The sequence below is a fragment of the Anopheles arabiensis genome, chromosome 2, assembly GCF_016920715.1.
Source record: "Anopheles arabiensis isolate DONGOLA chromosome 2, AaraD3, whole genome shotgun sequence".
Classification (NCBI taxonomy): Eukaryota; Metazoa; Arthropoda; class Insecta; order Diptera; family Culicidae; genus Anopheles; species Anopheles arabiensis.
Genome location: NC_053517.1, coordinates 97,233,078 through 97,258,723, shown reverse-complemented (window position 1 = coordinate 97,258,723; position 25,646 = coordinate 97,233,078). Strand labels below are relative to the sequence as shown.

General features: G+C 43.6%; 1 protein-coding gene across 1 annotated transcript; it reads right to left on the bottom strand.

The window, feature by feature from the left end:
* Positions 1 to 1,353: 1,353 nt before the first annotated feature.
* LOC120894807 lies at positions 1,354 to 24,613 on the bottom strand. Its single transcript, XM_040297638.1, has 15 exons — positions 23,944 to 24,613; positions 17,959 to 18,757; positions 15,783 to 15,924; positions 12,802 to 13,066; positions 12,542 to 12,711; positions 12,300 to 12,474; positions 10,174 to 10,359; positions 9,115 to 9,241; positions 6,332 to 6,488; positions 5,615 to 6,141; positions 5,394 to 5,526; positions 3,632 to 4,063; positions 3,357 to 3,531; positions 3,080 to 3,265; positions 1,354 to 2,889 (listed from the first exon to the last, which is right to left on the bottom strand). Exons 2-15 carry the CDS (start codon positions 18,424 to 18,426, stop codon positions 2,760 to 2,762), a joined length of 3,273 nt encoding a protein of 1,090 aa, XP_040153572.1. The 5' UTR covers positions 18,427 to 18,757; positions 23,944 to 24,613; the 3' UTR covers positions 1,354 to 2,759.
* Between the last annotated feature and the right edge of the window lie 1,033 nt (positions 24,614 to 25,646).

Here is a 25,646-nt window from a genome sequence, read left to right as displayed (position 1 = left end):
TCGTCGTTCTACTGTATTTATGCCTGTTTGTTTCAAATAACCGTCCCCGAGATACACGGTTAATGGGGACCGAAAACGGCCGCAAAATACCGCGTATCTCGAATTTCCGCGTAAGTCGAATCTCGTGATTTCCTGCTGAAATATCACAAATTTTCGTGTAATTTTGCAAGTAGGGGGCGGTTTTAGTCACTTTATTAATTATTTGATATGATTCTGACTGAATATAACTGTTTTAAACCTTTTGAAATAGTTTTTAACATTCGATCAAAACGGAAATTATTTGGCAATTTGAAATTGATGTGTCAAATCAGTACAATTTGCTCAAAGAATTGTCAAATTTAGAAAACCGCGTATTTCCGAATCCGCGTATAAGAGGTACCGTGTATCTCGGGGACCGCCTGTAGTTGGATACTGGTGCTGTATGGCTCCTACAACAGCACATGTCAAAATCGCCCGCGCTTTCAAGAAAAAGTTAAACAATTTTCGGGGTCGCGGATGATCGCAGCTAATTTCAACAACAAAACGAAGGAAAAACATTAATCTTTTCTATGATATACGACTCACGAGTGAAATCGATTCGAATAATAAAAAATCACTCTTCAAAATGGCAATATAACAAAAAATCGGTAGTGATGTTTGGTTTTCGATCATTTATAAGCTTTAAAAACTTTTTTTGCATAATATTCAGACATAAAATAAAAGTATGACAAAAAAAACTTTCCAACGAAACAGTGATGGTCATAATCTGACCATAATTCACCAAAATATGATGGTTTATGTTCGGTCGAAAAATAGTAAAAATTTGGACCAAAAATCATAAAGTTTGTACTTTGATGGCCTATATCTCAGTAAGTTTAAGATAACAACGTGAAATATTTTGGTTTTAACTAAGTTTTTAAGAAATTAATTTTAAGAAAATGTGTATAGTATTAGCCTGCGATAAAGTTGGTTTTTCGATTTTCATACAGGCGTTTGCCCAATGTGCAATGGTTGTATCTGCCACCTGTAAAACCAACCGGAGATCGTGGCCAATCGCTTCACTACATCTCCAACATCCTCTTGGGAGGGAATCTTGCGGCTAACAATCGCCACCGCATGTGGGAGCACTGAGAACGGATTTCGGCACCAAGAGCACACAGAAAGAAGCATCGACGAAGCTTTGTTTATACACAAATCCAAAAAGGTCCTATTCCAGACAGAAACCACCGCCACCACTCCTGGAAAAATTACTTAACACCTTACCAGAGCCGAGTGATGTTTCAGAAAGTGGGAATTGAATGGTACGTACACAAACAGTAGTATTGTTCTCATTTTGCTCGACCACACAGAACTTGAAGCACAGAAACGCTGACGGCTTGACATTGAACAATTAAAGATTTATTCTTCGGCTTAACACAATACTACTATCCCTTGCATCGATGCAATACTCTTTACACGCTGCGTTGTTGTAAAATTAGCAAACTAAACATACACTATTTCATAAAGTACAAAGCAGTTTTATAGTTGAATATAAACGACCAGCAACGACGCCGTACAAAACATACCAAAATATACAGAATGTATAGAGCGCACACTAGCAACAGATGGTTGTTTTCTGGCACTGCATGGCTGTGTTTACCTAATGCGTTGAAAATATCAAGATTTATGAATCACTTTAATGCATGCATGTTGGTGAGTCATTGTGGCGATCGCTTGTACTTCTTCGCGTATCTCACTGGAATAGTTTAATATGGATGTAGAGAGGTAGATAGAAGTACTCTGAAGAGTACAAGGAATTAACACTGATTTACATTGCGAATGTCTTACATTAAGCTATTTTCGAATAACTATTGTTCAAATGCTTGATGCTCGTTAAGTAACTTTTCATATAATTTAGTCGATTACAGTTAAACATACAATTAGGTAAGTATTTTTGCATATTTGTTGTTCTTCTTATCAAAATCACCCGACAAAACGTGATTGGAAATGACGTTTGGAGTTAAATTTTTAAATGAAAATCGATTAAACATTTGCTCGACCGGCTCGATTTGAAATATTTCAAAGCAGCTGTGAAATATTTCAACAGTTTGAATTGTTCCTATCGATTTACCAGTTTTTGCATGAGTATTCGCTATTCCATTCGTGTTGCGTGTGACTTTGGAATACTTAACGATTATTTTACGTACGGCTCGTACGACTCAACAACATGCTCGTCATGGGGTCAACCCTAGAATGGATCGTCCCCTCGTAGCAAGGACTTACTATACGGGTAAGTTATACTGAATTAAGTCTCAAAAGCCAATATATGCCAACAGGTCCCTATAGGACATTAAGCCAAATAGAAGAGGAAGGATTCATAAATTTAATGCTTTTTTTCAAAACGATGTAGTCAATGACTGTTTATCTGTGAAGAAAGTCTTTATCCGATATCGACAGAAAAGGAAAGCCCTACAATACAATGAGGTCATGTGATCGAAGATGCATCATTTCGCACGCTCCACACACACACACACACTTAAACCTTCCCCAAAAGATCAGACGAAATGTGCCATAAAAAAGCAAATAACGATATACTTGCACTGATTGCCAGTTAAGGTTGGTGATCATGGCCATGCTCGCACGCCTAATGGTCAATCATCATCCGTACATGAAACAATGGTCGATCACCAATTGAAGACGGCAGTACATTAGCCCGCGGTTTTCGCGAATACATTAACTGCTGCAGCCGGTCGGTCGCTCGGTCGGTGCGTCGTGCTCGCGTCCATTGTGTAAACATTCCATCAATTCCCGTGAGTCACATCCGTCAGGCGCGTCTCCGCGTTTGCCTTCAGGTCGGTCGTACGCGTCGTGCTGATGGTGCTGTTGGTGTGCTGATCGTTCCGACTGGCGGAGGCCTGGGAGAAACCGAATCTGCGAACGGGTAAACACGGCGTCACGGCCATGGGGCTGACTATGTGTTGGCGATCATCATGACCTGCCCGGAATGCGGACGGGAGTGGGGGCACGCCCGCACGCCCTTCAGAGGGAACAAGAGAGGGCTGGCACTACTGGGGCACACAAAAGGGAGAGGGGGGAGCATCGGAAGGAGTGAGGTACTTACCGTTTCAGCAGCAGCTGCTTCACCTTTTGCTTCCACACAAACAGCACGAATATGAAGATGCCCGTCAGACAGTTGCAGATATCGACCAGATAGATCAGCCAGGACGGTTCGCGCACCAGCCAGGTAACGAACTCCACCGTCCAGGTCACGCCCATGATGATAAACAGCCGCAAATACAAACTATATCTGCATGGGGAGGATGTGTAATGAGCACAAAGTGGGTCGCAACTTCCGGTACACTAATGGTGGACCCGGTCCACAAGGGCCACACCCTTACCTGTTGCGATCCTTCTCGTACTTGGTGTGGCGCCGGGATTCCCCAGACAGGGCGGAAGCGGTCGCCTGCTCCATGCGAAAGATGCGGTACGCCGTCACGGCAAAGAACGTCACATTGGCACTCACGAGCAGCAGCATGGGAAGATACATGTACAGGAACCCAATCAGCATCTCCGCTGGGACGGTGAGCGCACAATGGAGAAAAAACCACACAACGGGGAACGATAAGAACGATAAACTAAACCCTTCCGGGATCTAACAGGTGCTGACACTTACTGCTGACGAAGCACTGCTCCGCACCGATCTGGGGCCGCATCGACTCGTGTACGAACTCGGTGTTGTCCAGCAGGGCTACAAGCGCCACGATCGCCAGCGGTGCACCCCACCCGTACAGGCTGTAGTACAGGAACTTGCGCCGCTCGCTCGACCGGCCCCGGCTGCCCCCGAACGTCCAGAAAATATCGAACGCCATCACGTTCAGCCAGAAGAAGCTGGCGAGCAGGGCCGCGTACACCAGATACCCGGTGGCGACGCACCAGCCCGATCGGTAGCTGTACACGCTGAAGCGCATCAGCGCCAGCAGCAGGTAGCCGACGGTCAGGCACGCCACGTAGCACATCAGCGACTTGCCGGGGATGTTTTGCATCTCGGGCAGCAGGGCGTACACGACGAACGTTGCCACCAGGAAGGGAAGCGACAGGATGATGCCTGTTGGGAATAAGCCGCACAGTTTCGTTGTTCTAGTATCGTGTTACGGGACAAGGGCAAACATCGTTAGCGGATCCGCTCATACCCCATGGGGAGACGACTCCATGGTGTTGTGGCAGAAACTCGGCAAGATTACCATCTACGTTTTGGGGTGGAGTGCACCATCTCGTTACTTAAGGCGATTGGTGCGAGCTTTAATCGATTCCACCTGCACTGCATTAATGCGATATTGTTTGTGGTGGTGTTTGTTTTAAAATATTGCTTTCAACAGAGTTCTTCAGGATATTTGCATGCATAATAATGAATATAAATTAAATGCACACGTTTTCCCATTGGGTTTTACTTCTGAAGAAGCCTGACTAGGCACTAAATTATATCATTTCAAATTAACACATACTAATAGGTTTTTCATAGGGTGTTTGGTTGGATTTTATCTTTTCTCATGAAAATAATCCTTTTCTAGCTAACCTAAACCCTCAAACGGCACTGCCCTTACAACCAATACATATTAAAAGTAATTAAAATCGTCCATTTTTAAATAATTTACACAAAAAGTAATTATTCTTCATCATAATTCCTGTTCAGTCATGCACTGATTTGAGTTTAAAAGATGAAATATCCATTAAAATCACAAAACATCCTCAATTGTGAATATCTTAAGTATCTGACCAGCTCATATTGACTTTCCGCTACATTGCAACGGGACAACACACCTTGCAAAAGTACCTATTCCGATGAAATCGAGATGTTGTTACCTCCCAATATTTGCCTTGTGACTTAGAAATAGATAAAACCGTTCGGTTCGTTGTCAATAGCTAGTTTGCTCCTGGAGGCATTAAAACGTGATCTAACGCTTATTTACAAATGCAAGCTACCGTAAGCTAATAATGTTTTGTCCGCTTTGTCTCTGTGACTTTTATCTTTCAACCCCATTTACTGTCAGAAAGATTTATAAATAACAAAGGTTCTCTATTGAAATAAGAAAAGCAAATGCCTATCTATTGCTACCTTTCATTTCACGCTTATCTAAATCCCGGTTCTCCTCCCCAAAAAAAGAACCCTCACTATCGCGCTAAACTCGTTATCACCTTTTTGACCTAGCTCAATCGGAATTCTCCCTTGCCGTGTCGAAATCTACAACACAAGCAAGGTGCCCCACCGTTCGAAAACAAATCCACTAATGCATTGCACGCGCGCCCATGCGGGACATGTAAACATTTTCCTGCGTGTGGCTGTGCCCCCAAGGACTACCCCAGAATACGCCCAAAATACGCGTGTACACAACCAAATGCACGCCTGCTTGGATCGTCGCCGCTCCCCGCCAACTTACCGATCGAGTACATGCGATGCATCGCGAGTACATCCACCGTTTCGCAGTAGCCGGCGAGTGCGGTCGGTTCGTCGGCCTGCAAGCAGTAGTGTCGATAGTCGTACGTCGACGCACCGTATGCCAGCAATCCGTCCTGAAAGAAGGAGAAAGCACGTGTCCGAAAGTGTTTGCATGTTGCAAGATCTAAATCGAAACTTCAATCTTTTGGCGACATCACCTACCGATCGCACGATGTACTCGTCCCCGTACAGTGTTAGCAGCGCGCCGGAACATTCCGGATTGAAGTAAAGCAAATGGTAGTTCGGGCTGTCCAGCAGGTTGCGCACATCGTGCACCGTCCCGTCCGGTGTCATGGAGAAGTTCACGTTCAGCGCCACCGGTGGACAGGGTTCCCCTTCGGGCGACCCCATTGGGCAGCAGATGTGCAGACACTGGCGCACGAGACACACACATCCGCGGACGGTTGAGTTGGCATCGCGAAAGTACTGATTGGACCCGTACCGAACGCCATCCAGCTCGATGGAACCGTCCGCATTCTCCACGCCGTTGCTAATATCGACGGACTCCACCAACGGACAGGGAGTCTTTGCTGCAGCGACGTCACCGATACGGAGGAACAGCGTCCCAAGGCAAAGCAATGCTATCGAATGCCACCACCAACACTGCCGCCGCTGTGCCGGACGTGGTCTTATCATGCCCCGATAAGAAGGCACACGTTGCGTCACTTCACCGCACATCATCATCACAGCTCACTTGGGGCTTTTGACGCGCGCGCCCGAACCCAATTTGTACCGTAAGTATTCGTGACCCTTGTTTTATTAACACGCTTTACTTTCGCACCGTTCAGACCCTATCATTCAAGTCATCAAAACACACACACACGCACGGTTTTGCTTTTTTAATCACACTTACTAATCAATCATCACTGCACCGCCTACTTGCTGCTGCCCGCATGCTACTACAACCATAGCAACGCTTGCACACCCTTTTTTCGCGCAACACAACTCCCCAAACCAGGAAGTCCAGGAAGAGGAACAGCTCGCGGCCACGGTCGAACGCGTACTGATGCGATGTTGTTGTGTCCGATGCTTGTAGCTATTTTCAACAATATCGCACGCGCGCACCACACATCACACCCTGCACAAACGCGGGATGACGCGAATTTGGGGTTGGGGCACGCGGTTTTGGAGTCGAAACAACGGAACAGATCATCCAGCTGCGCTGTGCCTGTGTGTATATTTCAATTCCCGCGGAATTCTTATCGTTTCTCTTTGCACATCACCAACCGAAATGGTTGGTTCGCATACTAACCACTACCTAAAGATATTGGAGCCGCGGACACACTTACACATCACCGCGATCCAAGCCGCGCGGATGAATCATTTCTGTGGAGCAGCCGCTTAGTCCACCCCAGCGACCTTCCCTTCACACGGGGGTGGAAGTTTTATGTTTCGTCGTCCTTCACCAACGACATAATTACACCAAAGTGTGAACACAGGAACTCAAGATATTTAGCGCGCCGTTCGCTTCTGCGGCCTTTTTATGAGCTCCTCCTGCACCCAGTCCCTCAGAGTCCTAATAGTTGCACAATGAAAGTCTAATTAAATACCGATGCTCTTGCTCTCTTTATATTGTCCAAACACACACACACACACGCACCCTCTGGTCTTTTCACCGCCATTAGACCCGATCAGCCAGAGTGTTTATGTTACAGGGAAACCCGTTGGCGTTTTACACTTTTTACAGTCAATAAACAATCGACACGACCACACACACGCCCGCATTTCCTTATGCCTTATGGTTTCTGTTGTATGTTTGTGTGCGATTGTTTTGCTTGCCTCTGCTTCCTCTTCCAATCATTTTTACCACAATCTCAATTTTACAATTTATTTTATGTTTCACTTCACGGCACTTTACACCAAACAACGTCCGATTGACCCAGTCTCGCGCGTGTGTAAAAGGCGACGATGTCACCCTCTGCGACTGCAAGCCAACCGCTGCATGTAATGTTTGCGATAGCGAGATTGAGAAGCACCGATGATGATTGATAAGAAAGTGTTTGGAAAATAAGTCGTTCCATTGATATCGCAGGGTTTTTGTAGGGAGCCTTTTTTCTGTTAAGATTGTTTCATGTTGCTTTTTTCGTTTTTAATAGCATAATAATGTTTCACTTTATTCAATATTTGATTTTTGAATATAATAGCGCGTTTCTTTTTTATGTAATATAAAATTGAGAAGCATGGGAATGTAGAATTTTTAATTAATTCAATCTATTCGGTTCAAACTTTTGGTCCTTTTGAATTATTCTGATTGGTTTCATTCAATTTTACAATATTGTGTATTGAATAATTTTAGTGTTTTCCATAATATTTTATAGTTTAAAATTTGTATTCAATCCCACATGCTAACGACTATTTCAAACTAATCATTTTCCAGCTCTTCACAACAATACCTCCAAATGTTTACATTTACTCACACCATTTATGCAGATTTTTCCAACAAAAAAAATCCTATTCCATTTTTATTGTTCGGGAAACCCCCATCCAACATAACGTCGTTTCCCGCCGGCAGACAGTGATGAATGTTTGTTTATGTTCTCGCGAAAAAAAAGTAAGAATTCCCTCTCTTCAACGCAAACCATACCATCACGATCATTGGTTTGGCTGCCTTTGGTCCCATCATCATCATCATCCTCATGCTACCACCGCCACCGCCCGATTTCGTTGGAACCAATTGTTTAACAATTTGCGTGTGAGTGGTTCCCATTTCCGTTGCCAGCTCTTCCCTCCCGCAGCTACGGTGCCCGGTACCTTACAACCAGTAAACAATTGGGGCGTGTGAAAGAGGATCTTCCTTATTTTCGGAACATTTCATTGTACGCGTTTGAACTTCCGCTTTCATCCTGGGAAACTGGCCCCGGAGAAGATGAAACAGTGGTGCGTGAGTAATGTGCGATGGAGTCATAATATTTATGGCAAATTCAACAAGCACCACATATGCCGGTGCAGTGTTACGATCGTAAGTGCATTTTGGTGTAACTATGGGTTACGGTTCCGCGAGGATCGATCGCATTACAGTACATTCTTTGCATACGCATCCCAATCCACTGAGACTCAGCTAATGAACATTTGAACTTGTTTTAAAGTTTCTACATGCATTGTTTATTGGTTTTGGATTCGGGTGATCCTCTTAATTCAATAACGTCTAAGTACACTTTACAAACTACGTCACATCGGTTAAAACTAAATCTGTCAATTTTCCTCTTGTCATCCTGTTCACTTTCCACATAAATGCGATCTTCACGGTGAAACAACTTTTGCAAAGGGGTTTTTTGTTTACTTTTGTTTTCCCCTGCTTTTAGCTCTTTTCAGAAGTGAGGTAGGTTTGAGTTGTTTTACATTCGTTTTTCCATTTCACACACATTTTTTGTACTACATCTAACAAGAAATACTGTTTTTATTGTTGTTGTTGTTGTTGCGCTTATACGTTCCTTGCACACATCAACAACATTGTGGTGATGATCGTCGCAGTCCAGAAGGAGCTACCGTCAAGAGCCAATTGGTAGAGCCGAGCTATTTCGCCTCTCTCTCACGTTCGTTCTTTGGTTTGGAACAATGTCTCGCTCGGTCATCGTATATGAGATTTGGCGCAAAACCTTCGTGGGGATCGAACGCCTGTTGCCGATCGTGCCTTGCGCTTACTTCCAGCCGGCTTAGATCGCGTTCGACTCACGCGTAACCAGCGGGTTGTCCGACTTGGACTCCTGGTAGGACGAAACCATGGTGGCCGTTGTTCGCGTACTGCACGATGACGTCTTCTGCTCCTGTCGGATCTCCCGTATACCGAACCTGGACGGGGAGTAAGAAACGAAGCAAGACAAACGTTTTCTTCGGTTAGGCACACAACGGGCAGAAAAGCGGCAAGCGCTTAGCGTAGAAGTTATTAGATTTGATAATGAACTTGTTAGGTGGTTTCCAAACACCTTTACAATGTTTGTTAATCAACAGAGTACAGATAAACGTTATTCCGCAGTAGTCACCCAAAATAAGGGAGTGTAGAGAGAGTGTGAGAGGTTAGGGGCAGCAGAAGAGGGAATTATGTTAGAATTCACCACCTTGGGACATTCAAAGCTTACACAAAAGACAGGATTATCGCAACGATCATCACCAGAAACCAAGCAAAGCTACACACCACTTCCGCCCATGGGAGGGAGCAATTGTCAGTAATTGTACAGTTTGACAAACCAAACTAGCGCCCAGTTCGGTTTCGGGTTACCTCTGATCACCTGACAAACATCCCCACGGCCAATGAAAAGACGACAGCACGAACAGCACGCCGGAAGCAAGAGACAGCACAATATCACAAGGGAGAGCATCATCATCGAGCATCACAGCACGAACATATACACCCGGGTCACGTAGTAGTATTGTCCCCTTTCCTTAAGATCCACACACAAAAGTCACACGCACACACACACACACACACACACACACACACACACACACACACAAACAGGCACACATAAACATGGATCGCAATGGGCAATAAAGAGACAAACAAAGAAAGAGAGAGGGTAAGAGAAGGAAAAGATTCAAATCGCAACAATCGCGAGATCAAGTGGTATCGAGGTACGGCACGGATTGTTCTACCACAATAGCTAGACACCATGGTTGACATATACTAAAAGCGGCAAAAGGTTCTTCCGGGTCTTCGAGTCACAGCGGCACAATAGACATACTCCGGGTGTCAGCGCACTACACACTAGCGCGATGATACTTACTTTTTGTAGATTAATCGTTTAATTTTCTGCTTCAACACAAACAGGGCGAAAATGAGAAATCCTTGAATGCAGTTACACACGTCCGAGACGTAAAATATCCAGGCATTATTATCGACGGCCCAGGAGATAATCTCCAGCGACCAGGTGACTCCCATCACGATAAACAGTCGCAGGTAGAGTCCGAATCTAGAAGAGAAATAAACAAAGCACAAGGTTAAACCACCTGTCTGTAATGATTTACGTGTCACGGATCTTATCAACACGTGTTTACATCGTTACGATTTTGAAGTTCTCCTTGTTCCTATCGTAATTAATTTTGGTTGTTTACTAGATACTGATCTTGTACAACAAAACGCTACTGAGATAGTGTGTAAGAGATTCAGAAGGTTGGAATTACATTTCACGAGCGTTTAATATTGCTGTTGGAACCTGTCTCGGAAAACAGTGTCTTATCATATCTACTTTCCTCTCATTTTATCCTATGACCTTTATCTCGGCTTGGTTATCAGCTTGGTTTCTATTACAATTATAAACTATGTGATTATTTAGTTTGAGATAAATTTTAAGTCCGTCAAATGGAATGTGGCTCGCCAGCTAGAAATTTAAGCTCAAGTCGCACTAGTAAGGTTTACGAGCATAATTGTTGTGACTTCCTGGATATTTGGAAAGCTAAACCTAAACTATGCTGCGTTTTTAAGCAACTGCTGCCGAGTATTGGCCAGTATGGTAGCTGAATCAGTTATCAAGTTCATAGGATGAAAGCAGTTACTGTACTGGATCCTGGGCCAGGACTGAGACAGGCCAGGTACAGTTTTTTTTTTTTGCAAAATGATATAAGAAAACCGTCACGGGTGCAGAACCAGTTCCAGGTCCGTTACGAATTCGGGATCAGTTCCAGGACTGGTATGGATTCTAAATCATCGCTAGGACGGCAATGGATCCAGGATCAATTATAGATCTGGTATAGGTGCATGTAGAGGGGCGGTCCCGTGGTACAGTCGTCAACTCGAACGACTCAATAACATGCCCGTCATGGGTTCAAGCCTAGAATGAACCGTCTCCCCGTAGCAAGGATTGACTTTTCGGCTGTGTGGTAATGAATTAAGTCTCGAAAGCCTGTATATGCCGGCCGGTCCGCGTAAGACGTTACGCCAAATAGAAGAAGAAGAAGAAGATAGATGCATGTTCAGCTTCAGCACCAATAATAACGATCAGCTCCCAGTATCAGTATGGAACAGTTCTAAGACCTATATGGGAGCAGTATTAATTCCAGAACGGGTTTGAGTTCATCGACCAGTTCCTTGTCGTTAGGGGTTCAGGATGAATATTAGGATCGGTATAGGTTAGAAATTAACTTCAGGATTGGTAAGGATGCATGCATGATCAGCTCCAGGATTAATGCGAGTTCGGCATTATTGCCAGATCCAGCATGGGTTTAGCGTCAGTTTCATTTCCGGTACTGGTTCAAAATCAGTGTCCTGGGATGTGCATAATTGCTTCGTTTGTACCGTGCACTTTCTACTTCTGTTAGGCATCCACGCTGCCAGATAGTCAATCCTTCATACGGAGGGGGGGGGGGCTCATATGAGACTTGAACCCATGACGGGCATGTTATTAAGTAGTACGAATTTTGGACTACGGGACCGCCCCTACGGGAGTTTCTAAATATCCTCGAACAAATTAACTAGTCAACATCAAAAACTGATAAATATTCTAATTATATGCTGGGTTCTGTCATTATCCTGTTTAATTACAATTGTATTTACATGCCTAAATGGATGGTAAAATATCGGTAAGACTACTTAGAACGTTACCTCAAGAAGAGAAAGTAAGCGAATTCAACTCTGCTTTACATCTGCGTCACATATTTGACGATCGTCATTCTAAAACATTACATACTCTCAACAAGTTCTCTATAATAATTCTATAATATTCTTTTTTTGAAATTTTGGATATTAAGTACTTTCAATTGCCACACTAGTGATCTTTCTATACACTAACTATAGGTGCTGTTCTTATATCTTCAATGGCTCCTACCAATTTTTTGGGAATTCGATGTTATTTGTTTATAGCTATAAACCATTCCAATACAACCCCTATCTTTCCCAATTCTTATGATTTTTTACCTATCACGGTCGTTGTCAAGTTTGGTGTGCCGTTTCGAGTCACCCCGGCGCACCACCGAAGTTTCGCACTGTATCTTGTAGATACGCAGCGCAGTAATGACGAAAAACACCACATTCATAAACACCAGAATCAGCAGCGGCATGTACAGATACAGGAATTCAATCAGCTTGTTTTCTAAAATCCAGAAACAGAACATCGGTTAGCATTTCACCCGCCCAATTCACCAATTACAATTACTTACCAACAAAGAGACACCTGGTCGTACCAAACTGGGGCCGCAAATAGATCGGCAAGATGTCGGTGTAATCCGCTATAATTGCCGTCGCTACCAGCAGGATCGGGCAGCCCCAGGCGTACAGTGAGTACAGGAGAAATTTCTTCGTTTCCGAGCTGCGAACACCCGTGACGCCTCTGCGGGAGCGATGGGAGAGAATCAAACAAGCATAACGCTTTCGTTTAAACACAGCCCACGACGAAGATTGGCACAGCGGGTCCACCTACTTGAACGTCCAGTAAATGTCGAACGACATCACATTCAGCCAGAAAAAGCTGACCATAAACGAGAAGTAAACGATGTACCCGGAGATTACGCAGGACGCGCTCAAGCCGGGGAAGACACGCAGCTGCACCATCGACAGTACGGTGTAACCGACGCTCAAGCCCAGCACGTAGCACATCAGCGACTTGCCGTGCATGTTCCGCAGGTCCGGTATGCAGGCGTACACGAAGAAGGTGAGCAGCAGGAACGGAACGGACAGCAGCATGCCTGCGAACGATCGACAGCGATTAGTGTGAGTGTGTGTGTGGGATTGGCTAATCATAACGACCTCGCCCCGCACATACGGGGCCGGCGGGATACAATTAGCAAACAGGACGCTGATTATGATTGGCATTCGATTTGTGGCGGCTTCCAAACAGTTGGGAACGCCACCACAGGAAAAAAAGTACTTTATTGCCACCAGTAAATTGGGCGATTAGGGTGTACGTGGAGCAGATAGGCATAAGCCATGACCACCCAACTCGGCCACATTCGGGTCCAACACATTAGCAAGATTAACATGTGCATTGCGGTAAGGGAAATGTCAACAGTTGATAAGGTTGCACCCCATGTGGATACGGATGAGTCTTGTGGCATGAAAGTAACTCCAAATGCCATCTGTGATTCGTAGCACCATCCTAACTTCACACCTATCCCGGAGAGCTTCACCATGGGAAACGGACACTAGCCAACGATCAAACGATACGAGTTTTCTAATTAATCATCACCACTGTCTCCTGTTACTACATCAGTCATTCCCGCAGGGAGCATCAACATAGGGAAGGAATGATTAAACTCTCTGGAAGCGCCACTCCATTAGGCTAATAAATGATAGTTAAGGGAGTTACAGGCTGAATGAAAATAGAATGCTCATTTACTGCTGATGACGTTAGTGAGGTTTATTATTATAATGTTTTCTTCTTGTAAATTGAAACCTTTGTAGAAGGATTTAGCATTTTAGTAAATAGAAATTTCTACAGCAATTTTCCACCCCAAAAACTACACCATAATTGGCGCCCCATATAACCCTCTATCGCGCACCGACCCAATTTGATATGGTTTTATCAGTGATCCCTACCCGAAACCAATCTATTTACCGTGGCATCGGTATCACATACCATTTTGATGCTCACTCGCCCCAGCTGGGAGAGCAAATACGATGTAATTTAATACACCTCTCCACCTATCGGCTGCACCACCAGTGGCATTTTTGGATGGCGCCAAAAATTTTAATGAATGACAAAAGATGATGACCATCTAGCCACTGCTGGCCACCCCTTACATTCAAATGCAGCATATGGTCACGCTGCACGAAACAAGCCTGGAGCGGGAAAATTGTATTTAAATTTGGAAATGCTGCTATAGTTCACTCGCCCAGTAGACTCGCCCAGAGTTACATCAGTGGCGAAGGATGTCACGGCGGTAAAAGCCCTTCCTGGCCACTCCCTTCACTGTGGGTAGCGTAAAACAAACAGTATACCTCGCAGTTACGCCAAACCCCACATGCTTCCAAAACAAATAGCGCTGCTTCCGTTATCGTACGGTAGGGTGGAGGCTTTCTTTTACGCGTTTAGTACCATTCTTCGATCCCTGATCAGGCTTGGTTTTATGTGTGGAAAGAATTTTTATTTGGTTGGTTTGCCTGTTCACAAATGTTCAAAGAACCTGTATTTATGAGAATTTATTCAACTCCTAATTCAAAGTATTTTTCAATTAGTTCTGAGAACGCTTATCGAGAAGAGACTATTAAATTAAGAGCGTGTTAATAAATTGAAAATGGTAAATAAAGGAAAATAATACAAAATTAAGACTGTTGAAAGATTCAAAATTGTTCGATAGATGTTATAATATACAACTGAACAATTACCAAGAAGAAAACTATTATAAGAATGTGAGAAACTAACTTAAGAGCATCAAAAACAATAAAAAGTTAGTCAAATTATAGTCAAACATTGTATGATGCATAATAAAAATGAAAATAATAAATAAAGTAAAAAAAAAAACAAATAGTAAAACATATCCAAAGAGAAAACAAAGGATCATAGCAACAGAATACAGCATTGGTCTCATGTTCTTCTCAATTGGACCAATTTAATCCATTAAACAAGATACAATACGGATCATTTCAAGTATGATAAAAATGAGTGTGGGATCTTCCCTAACAACACCACGGCCACTTAACACGTGCCAATGCAAATTAGTTTTTACGTCATCGGAGTTCGCCCGAGCATGATTGGCAATTTTTTTAGCTGTCCTCTTCCCAAGGGGAAACCCAAACTGTCCCACCGAGTCATCGTTCTGGCTTCTGGTGGAATAATTTAGAACTTTTACCCTGGAATCTTCCAGTCATTCTGCTTCTCACGATCTATGCCCTTCGGTACCCTGTGCCTATCTATGCCATAGGGTGTGACCTGTGCCCAATGTGTCAAACCGTCCGGAACCCACCCATCCCGGGTTATCGATAATTGGACGCGACTAGGTTATTAGCTTTGTCTGGATAGTACCAAGGCCAGACATACAGACAGATGGCAACTGGTCGAGATTATTATCGGGCCGGAAAACATTAAAAGACTCGGGGAGCGACAGAACAGCACCCCGCGGCGTAGATGACAACGTACAATTTGGCCACATTTGCGAAACACTACACAGAGGGTCATATTGTTCGGGGTACGAGATGCTGCATGTAAAGCCAAGGTCACACTGTACGATAACATGGGGAAGTGTATCTATGCGTAATACCATAAGTGGTGCTAGCTCAATACACCCGGTACAATGTCAATATTGTGCCCGGTTGTCGTTTAGCAGTCATAAACTTCGTCTCGCCTTACACATTGCCAGTTGGGCAAACACACGCCCAGTGTGATTCCTGCTCACTGGAAATTATACCAAACCGCACAAAACCTCCAATTAAGCCGAAATTGGTCCCAACCGATCTTTTACTTACCGACCGGATAAAGATTGTACTTGAATTCTTCGTTCGTGGTGAAGCAGACGAGTCCGGAGGCGAAGCCATTATTCTGTCTCGGCGCTAGGCAGTACTGGTTCCGTTGGATAAGCAGCTCGTCCGCAATGATAAGGCTGCCGTTCTGTTGGAGAGCGAAGAGGTGCACATTAAATTAGTTATTCGGAATTTGGAAGTTTGGAGTATATTAACCAAAAGCGAACAGAAGCATGACCTCAATGACTTCTTGAATCATGCCTATACTCCATCAACAAACTAACCCGCTATATTTAGAGAAGCTTTTTGCCGATTTACGTCACACAGCATGGATGGTTTGCATGTGATCTTTCTCGAGTGTTAGTCATCTGAAGATGGTGCTCACGTTTGACACGCTTGTGTACAAAGATCAACCGGAAAGGAGGGATGATCATGTTAGCATCATCGTATTGTGTTTTCTTTGCGAGTCTTCAGGTAATCATTTGCGAAATAAGGAGGAGGAACAAAAATATGTGTGTAGGTAGATTTCAAAACAATCTTACAGAAAAAAAAGCTACAACATGACACAATCTACGATTGATCGTTTCATCCTTCCGTGATCTTTTGACATCTACGATCGGTTGATGTTTCGTTATGCTTTGCCTGGGCTTTGCTATAGCACCGCTTACTACACATCGAAATAAAATGTATAACTTTATCTACAGCGAAGGTGTTAAATCAAATTAACGCTACAAATGGGCAAAAACCCGTACCATTCTCAATCAGAGAAGGTGGGAAATCCACCCAACAGCCAATATCAAGTGTTGCGACACTGTGTAAACCACCCCAAAAGCCTCACCCGCGGACCAGATGTGCTAAGTGTATGGGTAAATAGTAGAACCCACTAAAGCCGCACTCGACCCGTTGCAGGAACGACTCATCATCGAGCATCGGGATTGCATATCTCAGCATTTATCATTATTATCGTAGCACTTCAAATTTGCACCTCAGCTCAGTCACCTTCCGGCCTTCGGTGCGTACGTTCGCTCGAACGTGCAGAGATACGTACTGCGGATGAAGAATGTCATAAAGTTTACTTCTGCATGTCGGTTAAGTACATACCGTGATTGCTTCCATTATTATTTGAGCCATCCCCATTGATTCCTCTTTCCTAATGTTCTTTCCCATATTTGTAACCGTCGTGTGTGTCAAACTCCCGATCAGTCACATGATGATGATCATAAAATTAATTCGAATGATTTGCGACACACTGCTTCTTACGAATCTTCACGATCAAGTTAACACGCGCTTGTGTGTGTGTTTTGGCAAATTGTTGTGCCACTCACACGTTCGTACGCGGCAGCCGCTAAGCAAATCAAAGGTGTTAACAACAGACCACAATCTAAAAGCCTGACTGCAAAACTAATTCAAAAATAAAACAACCAAGCATTGCCAAAACCCTCATCCATCATTTCGAAACACGGTGAAGGAAGTAACAATACACAATCAAACCAGGATTGCGATATTAATTCTCATTCGTTAATACGTTCCATCTTCGAATCTTCTATCAATCTCACCACCAGAACAGTTGAAGATAGATCATATGGAAGCCCACCCGTTGGAACTTGACGTATTCCGAAATAATCTTACTTCCTAGACCTTGAGATTCGTAAATGACACGACGCTACGTCACTTGTCAAGCCTATAATTATCTCCAAATCAATGGGATTTTAATGCGCTTTTAAGCTCTTAAGTTGCCATGCACTCGAAACGCCTGTATAATGAATCTCCCTAGTAACGATTCCTCTTGAAGCTTTGGCCCGTCCTAACATAAAGGTGCCTACTTAGATTTGGTCAACCTGTGCCTGTGCGATCTTATCGACGGGGGCTTATTTTGATGATTAGATGATTGATGTCTTTGTTCATTTAAAATGTTTTGCTTAGATCATTAGAAACTATAAACAATGTTCAACCTAAAGTGGTATTGCTAAAAGAATTCTCTCGAATAAATGGTATTTATTCGGAAAAGGCCTTGATGTCAAACAAAGATTTAAATTAAAAGACTATAAGAACTTTTTCTGTTTCTGGATCACGATCTGGAGGTTTGGATCAGGATCTTCAAGTCTTAAAATTTCCTGAACATTCTCCCTAATAAAACTGCAATGAAACAACTTACGACTCCCAACGACATCCCCAAACTTACCCTCGCGATGCTCCACTCGTCGGCCGAGCTTTCCTCCGGCAGCAGCTCGTACACCTGCTCGCACGGCTTCCCGTACAGGAACCCGTACAGTGAATGGTTCCGCAGATCGACCGCTTCCGTCGCGCTCACGTTCACCAGGATCGGCAGATAGTCGTCCGTGTGCGTGCACCGCTTCCCAAGATACTCGTGCTCGCCGCAGCACAGCCGCACACAGATCCGCACCGCGCACAGGCAACCGCGCACATAGTTCGGCACGTACCTTTTCGTAGCAAAGTCCTGGTAATCGTAATCGATCACCCGGTAGTACGTCTTGTTGTAGATCACACCATTGTGCCGGATCTCATCATTCGGCAACCGTTCGCCATCGGTAATGTTGACCGAATCTATGAAATCGCACGGCAAACTGCACACACTAGACCGCACACCGAACAGGACGAGCAGGCAGGCAACTATCCTGGCCGCATGCATCCTTGCTCGCGTCTGCAATCGTACTGAACCACCGAAACGCGGAACTGAGGGAATATGTACCTTTTTTTTGCCTTCTACTGCTTCCACTTCTCCTTCTCACGCCTACCTGCAGTCCATCTTTATCCCGCCAAAGCACACGCTAAAAATCGTCCACAGCTTCCGAAGATAGAGGTTTTTTTTGCATACAGACAGCGGTTATGTCTACCGAAACCTGTTCCGGTGTGGAATTTTTGGAAGAACGGGCCTGATTCGGGAAATTCAAACACTTCTCTGTTCTCGTTATGTACACCACAGCCTTTCTAACGCAGGTCAGCGAGCGAGTCCGGTTTCTCTGGAGGAAAGGAAAATGAGTAAAAGAGCAGAGAAAGAGCAGCAAATCAGATGGTCGTAAATTAAAACTGGTGTTGCGACCCATCCCACACGGGGACATCATCAGGGAAGATGGCAATAAAAATTAAATCCATCGCTCGATTCTATACCGGAAAAAACGTGCCTCCTAAATTTAAAAAAATGCAATAACTCCCCCCAGAAAGACAGCCACACGGTCATTCACATATGCCACCTGAGCCGAGGAGCTTCTGTTTACCCCGGTGAGTGACCATGCTGTTAGACAAAGAAGCGCCGTTTACGGTGTTTACGCTCACCATCGGTATCACGTGTGATCGAAATATGCTTTCCTGGCAGGGAACTACAGACAAATATTGGTTCAATTTTGATGAATTGGTATCGCGTTGTGTAAGGTGAGTTAAAGCAAATAGCATTCGAACTCTGACCTTTGAAAGAGTAGGAACGGCAAACATCGGGGTACCGTGGTGTGTAACGGTCGATAAATCAACCGTTTTTGGGTAGTATCAACGGTTGGTGTAAAATAAAACCATTCAGGTACAGAAATTAACAATAAAAATGTGTTGATAGTAAAACAATAGTGTCTTTTGCTAAAATGTTTGAATATCAACACAACCATTACAATCCACTAAGCATCCTGTAGCCAGATACGTCACCAATCCAATGGACTCAGTCCTCAAGCAACAAGTGTTCATCGCGTGACGCCAACTCAATAAAAGTCGTTAATTAACATTTTAACATCACGGTCGTTGTCGTTGTCCTTTCCGCTCCATTTGATCCCTTTTCGGCAACGGCGTTGTACGGCTTCCAGCATCCTTGTCTGCGTCGTCCTGTTGGCGCCACCCAAGCATCCAGATCAACGCCGACATAATTTCGACGAATCGACGAGATGTGTGAACAAATAGCAATGAACAAGCCTCTAGTCGCACAGCACCCCTCGCTATGCGTTAAAGTAAACAAAATCAACCGAAAATAGCCCAAACTGTGCATGATATTATCATGACAGAAATGTTTCATTTCACGCCCGATAACAACTTCCCTCGTTCCCTTTCCTTGCTTTCTTTCTTCCTTCCTTCCGACTACAAATCAAACAAACAACGGCAGGAAGCCGTTTTTTGCTGCACAAACAAAGCCCCATTCGAAACGCCAATGGGGATAAACGAAACGGCCAAGAGCGAGCTCTAGTGTGTAATGTTGGCTGCAAAAGAGTGCAATTTGTGTTTTATTTTTATCCATTCTGCGCGATTCTGGGAAGGCGATTATAATGCGGTCTTTTACTTTTCCAGCTTTGAAGCTGCTGTAAGGGTAAGCACCATCTTTTCTCCGAAACTAGTTCTCCAGCTGTTCGGTTCTGTATGTGGCGATCAAGTAGACAAGTTTACAGTGTACTAACTGCACTGTGTCTACATGATTGTGTAGAACTCGTTCAAGAAAGCAAAGCAAAGCTACCCCATTTTGCGTGAAAGATTCATAGTTCATTGGAAATAAACAAATAGCATGTTACTAAAACAACATCAACAGCTATGATCTATGAATGAATTTTTTTTTTTTTGCTAATCAACACGAAACAAATTTCCCTCGAGTGAAAACCGTTGCTAGGAGCGATCTCACGTGTTGCACGCGATCAATGCGATACATCTAGCACACATCACGCTAATGGAATTGTGCTGCAAAAAAAAAGCGGTAGATGGAATGAACATTCTCATAATTATCGGTTGATTATTCGCGCGCTGACGTCAGGAATGGAAATTGGTGATGGGGAAATATGCAAGAGCTCAATCCACCTTGTAATTATGCAATCTGTACTCCAAAGTAGAGACGTTCATTTGGCAAATTGTTTGGTAATGTAGATCACAAACAATAATTATTAAATTAGGAACCATTTAACTTTAAGACGATTCCCATTTTAGCCGTAAATTAGCACTAAATCGAACATATTGCACACATTTTCGATATTGGTGATCTGTCCATTCTGTTTGATCTATTACTTTGATCTTTCTATTAATTATTGAAAGGCATGTATACTTCGCTTGATTAGTTAAAGATTCATTTTTGTTTTTCAATTTTTCAACAAAGCTGACAGTAGTTCATGAATGTCTACTATCAACAATTAATGATTAGTGATAATATAGTGATAATTTATTGATCATTTAAAATAATTAAGCTGTTTGAAACAAACTAATTTCAGAATAATAAAAACAATTTTAAAGATAATGAAAAACGTGTATACAATTTGTAGTTAGTTGCCATTGGATTACGTTGCCATTTATGATAAGTTATTCTTACAATGGAATGAATGAAGACAAGAGGTTTCAAATACATACAGTTTTTCGGATCATTTTACAGTGTTTTACAGTGTGAGATGTTTTTCAACAGCACAAATTTACGACAGCTGTTGAATCACACATTGATAGTGTTGAAACTATTGCTGGAACATGGGAAACTGAACATCAAAAATATTGTAAATCAACTTTGTACTACAAATGGTTAGGCTCTTTCGCCAATGACCCATACAACCTGTCTGATCGCGATCTCTTAGTACAAGGCCGAAGCAGATCAGTCATTATTATTTCTTTCTCGTAGCGAAATCATTTCCCTAAACAATGCCTCTACACTCTTCCGCTGTTCAATTTGTTATACTACATGTTCTGCGAAACTATCCAAATCTCTATACTCCTTTACTCCTTTACCCTGTACCGGCTGCTTGCTGTTTGCTGAAAGATATTCAAAACAATCCACACGGTGTTGCCATGCTACACATGGTATCACTATACCCGGTTACTAGGTACCAAAATGTGTCAACTGATTTGTACCACCCGTCTCCGTATAGTAAACATTTTACAATGGAATAGAAGTTGATAGTGATCTGCCATTGAAAGATGACCCGCTGGCGAACGGGACTATCCCACCCCCAGCCCTTGTCATTGCAAACCGGATACAGCCGTGTCACGAGCGCATATTAATAATTAGCAACTGGAATAGTGTAATTCCAACGCTCGATGAGCGCGGAGTACATTACGCTGCCTGGGAAAAGCCATCACGAGCAAACGGTTTCGTTACTCAGAAATGCGGAATATTTTGCCTCTATTGAGGCGCCGGTTACAAAATAAGCCGCTGTAACCTGCTAAAAACAGCATCCCAATCGAAGATCACCTCGCTTCCGCTTGCGTGGCAATCAACGTGAAATTAATCTGTCCAGACACACTAAACCTGTTCGGGCGAGACTAAAACAGCTCTGTTCCATTCTTCCTCTTTGGTCGACATTTTCCTTGAAAAGGTCGTCTATTTTATGGGAGCTTTGAAGTGACCTTCAGCGATCCTTCAGCGACATCAGGCAGCACGCAAAAGGTCGTGCACGCAGAAGAATCAAAGTTTGAAATTGATTGTCTACAGAAAACCATTCGAAAAATAAAACAAATGCAATTAGTTGGGGAATTTAATTACTTTTGTACAAGATATCACTTCCTGCTGCTTCCTAAGCATCCTCTTTAAATGTCAACTCGTCTTCGGTCGCCATTCTTCTGGCTAGCCTACTATGGTTTAATGCTCTTCGCCGATAAAACATTGATCAGTACTTCACGTCGCGTCGAAGCCTCACCTTCCAAAAGCGTCTTAAAATCATTTAAACAACATACAAAAAACACCCATCCCCAACAAAAGCGTTTCAACATTTCAACCAACCAACTAACGACGACGGAGCTGGGTAGCGGAGTTTTGTTTTGATTCCACTTTCCCCCCTCACACAAAATACCGGTTTTGCGGTGGAATATTATAGTGACTGTTTTGTCCCCAAAATGTGTTGATGTAAGCGCGCGGAATCTTGGAAACTCAAACATCATCTCCGCAAGGGTTTTGGCCTCGTTGATGCCTGTGTTCCGTGATGTCTCTCCCTCGGTGTGTGGGTTTGTGCTATTTATCAAAAGACGGTTAGAATTGCCCAAATAACATGTTAATCGTAACGTGTTTGAATTGTGTGATCGTTCGTTCCGAACTGAGGATCAAGTTGAGAACTCATCAACAAGCAACCAGTTACACAATATTACCAAAAAAACTGGTATTTATAGCTCAACGCTGCCGTACCTCCAACTCCAATTTCAACAATGATGGAGCAGTTTGTGAGAACCACACAGCACAAAACAGAAGTAAATGTCACTTTTTGCTTCACCGGTACTCAACTCAAGCGCCATTAAACAGGGAATCGGTACAAGAGTAATCAATACGACAGCGAGAAATAAAAACCACACTACACACAACCTGTTCAGATGTGTGTCTCTCCCGCATCGTAATGCATCTCCCACCCCAAGGTGAGTTCCTTTCACTTCCATACAACACGCGGGATTCCGCCCGACTGCCCTGCCCATCATCGTCATAAACCCGGCTACAACCAGGAAAAAACCCGCACTGGTTTACTATACGCCTTTACCAAACAGTTACCAAATGGTAATGTTTTAGTTTGACTGAATTACCATATATACATGCACGCATAGAGCTGCAGTAAACAGCAGCTCCACACGAGTAACTCATCGGTGTTTCTCTCCCTGTGTCCACTGACAGTCCAGAGATAGAAAAAAAATGATTCATTGATAAAGAGGCGCGAAAGGTACCAGCAAAACAACACGCGCGAAACGGAACCAACCTCCTCATCATGGGACTTATCCACTAACGGCTTCGACGACGACTGATAAGCGAACGAACCAATATCTTATCGAACTTCTTGGGTGCATCTCGAGTTGCTTTCATATACACCGATAGCAAACCATCGTCAACCTTAACGGCACTGTGTACCATTTGCCTGATTTGCCTCGGTCGTTCTTCTGATAAACACTTGACATGCACTGTAAAACCTTGTCCGGTAGACTCACGCTCAAGGATGTGTTCAGAGCAGATCAATGATCTTTTCTGTTGTTCGAGGATCACCTCCAATAGCACAGTTCTGGAGCGGAAAGATCTGAAGTTAACTTCAGCTGAGCTTTCAGTGCCAACCAGTTAGACCTGTGGACCTGTCCACCAAACAAATTAACACGACATCAGTTCCGGTTTCTCGATCGTACGATCGTTCAGGCAAGTAGCACGAATGTCCAATAAAATCAGGACTACTACAACTCACACCACGCGTGATCAGTATCCCGCGGTTCAACGATTAGAAATTAATTTACCAGACAACCAACCAACCTTATTTCCTATCTTGCCCGGCAAAGATGCCCCTTCTAACCGGTAAGATCACACACACACTGCTGTTGATCACTCGCGAGCCCGCGTCGCTAACTTTGCTTGTGGGGCTATCGGGGTTGATTATCTTCGATTTTGTTTTCGGTAAGAAATTCAAGAATTCCCCAGACAAGATATTGCGGTCACAGACACACTTACACAAAATCACCCACACGCGGAAACGACTCGCCGACTCACTGTCACTCCCGTTTCGCACTGGAGAACCAGGAACTTCCGACCGGTCGAAAATCCCGAAACTCCCGAAACTGGCACACAACTTCTGAGCCCGTACCGGCCAATAACTTGTTTCACCACAAATCCACCTATAAAACTCAATATAGAATGGGGAAGATCACACAACTTCGATCCACACAAACAACACCAGTAAACAGGTTTCGATTAGGAGCCCCCGAAAACTCTTCACGTTCGGGTTTGTTGGCTGGCTCACGCGACAAAGTGTTTGAATTGTTCAAACGGATAGTTTCGAGTATTTCTTCAGCACGATGAAACCACGCACGTATCACACACTTCGAAAACTCTGTCCACACACCACGCTTGCTCGGACGCGCGAGTTCGCTAGCCGCACGTTCGCCTTCGCTGGCCGTTCGAATCGGATTGAGCGACGGGCGATGCGCGAGAGCCCACCGAGAGCCCGTCGTCGCGCCGGAATGCAACGCACGACGGGCGTGCAAAAATGGTGGTCTTTGTTGTTGTGGTTGGTGTTGAGGGTTGTATCGCGGCACGAGATACGGTTTACAAGGCAAGACGACAAAACATACAAACACACAGACGTACACACACACACACTAGACTAGCAGCTGAAGTCAATCATCGGCAGAGCCGACAAGGGGTGTCGCGGAACGTCCGTTGCACGCTGCGCTTGCACGGTGGACGCGATTGATGGTGGTTAAAATTTGAAAACCGTTAGAATGGTTTATGGGGAATTAATTTGAGGATTTTGAAAACATAACCACAAAAATATATTTAAAATAACACACACATTAACGACAAAATCATATAGTTTGGGGTAAATTGATATGACATGATATATACCGTAAGGCTTTTTAGAATACATTAACGTTGCTATATTTAATCCTAATTATATTACTACGATTTTTATTTTTTTTTTCTTTGGCTCAACAACCGATGTCGGTCAAGGCCTGCCTGTACCACTTATGGGCTTGGCTTTCAGTGACTAATTGATTCCCCCCATAGCAGGATAGTCAGTCCTACGTATGGCGGCGCGGTCTACTTGGGGATTGAACCCATGACGGGCATGTTGTTAAGTCGTACGAGTTGACGACTGTACTACGAGACCGGATTACTACGATTAACCTTCTATAAGTTTACATTGATTTAACTTACAGGGGTTCTGATAGTTGTGGGACACTTCCTTGACTCTTACTTATGGGAAGTAAACTTCATGTGATGGAAATTTGACTCTATGGCACCCTTATTAGACAGGTCCATTCGAAATTCCTATTAGATTTGTCCAACAAGGGTGCTATATAGTTCGAGTCCCATTACATTAAGTTTATTTCACGTTAGAAAGAGTAAAAAAAAGTGTCCAATAGATAAGATAACTCCTGGAAAATCCTGTATATATACTTATATTTATTTAATTATTTCACCAAATTTTTAATTCAATAAGATAACTTGAATTATCA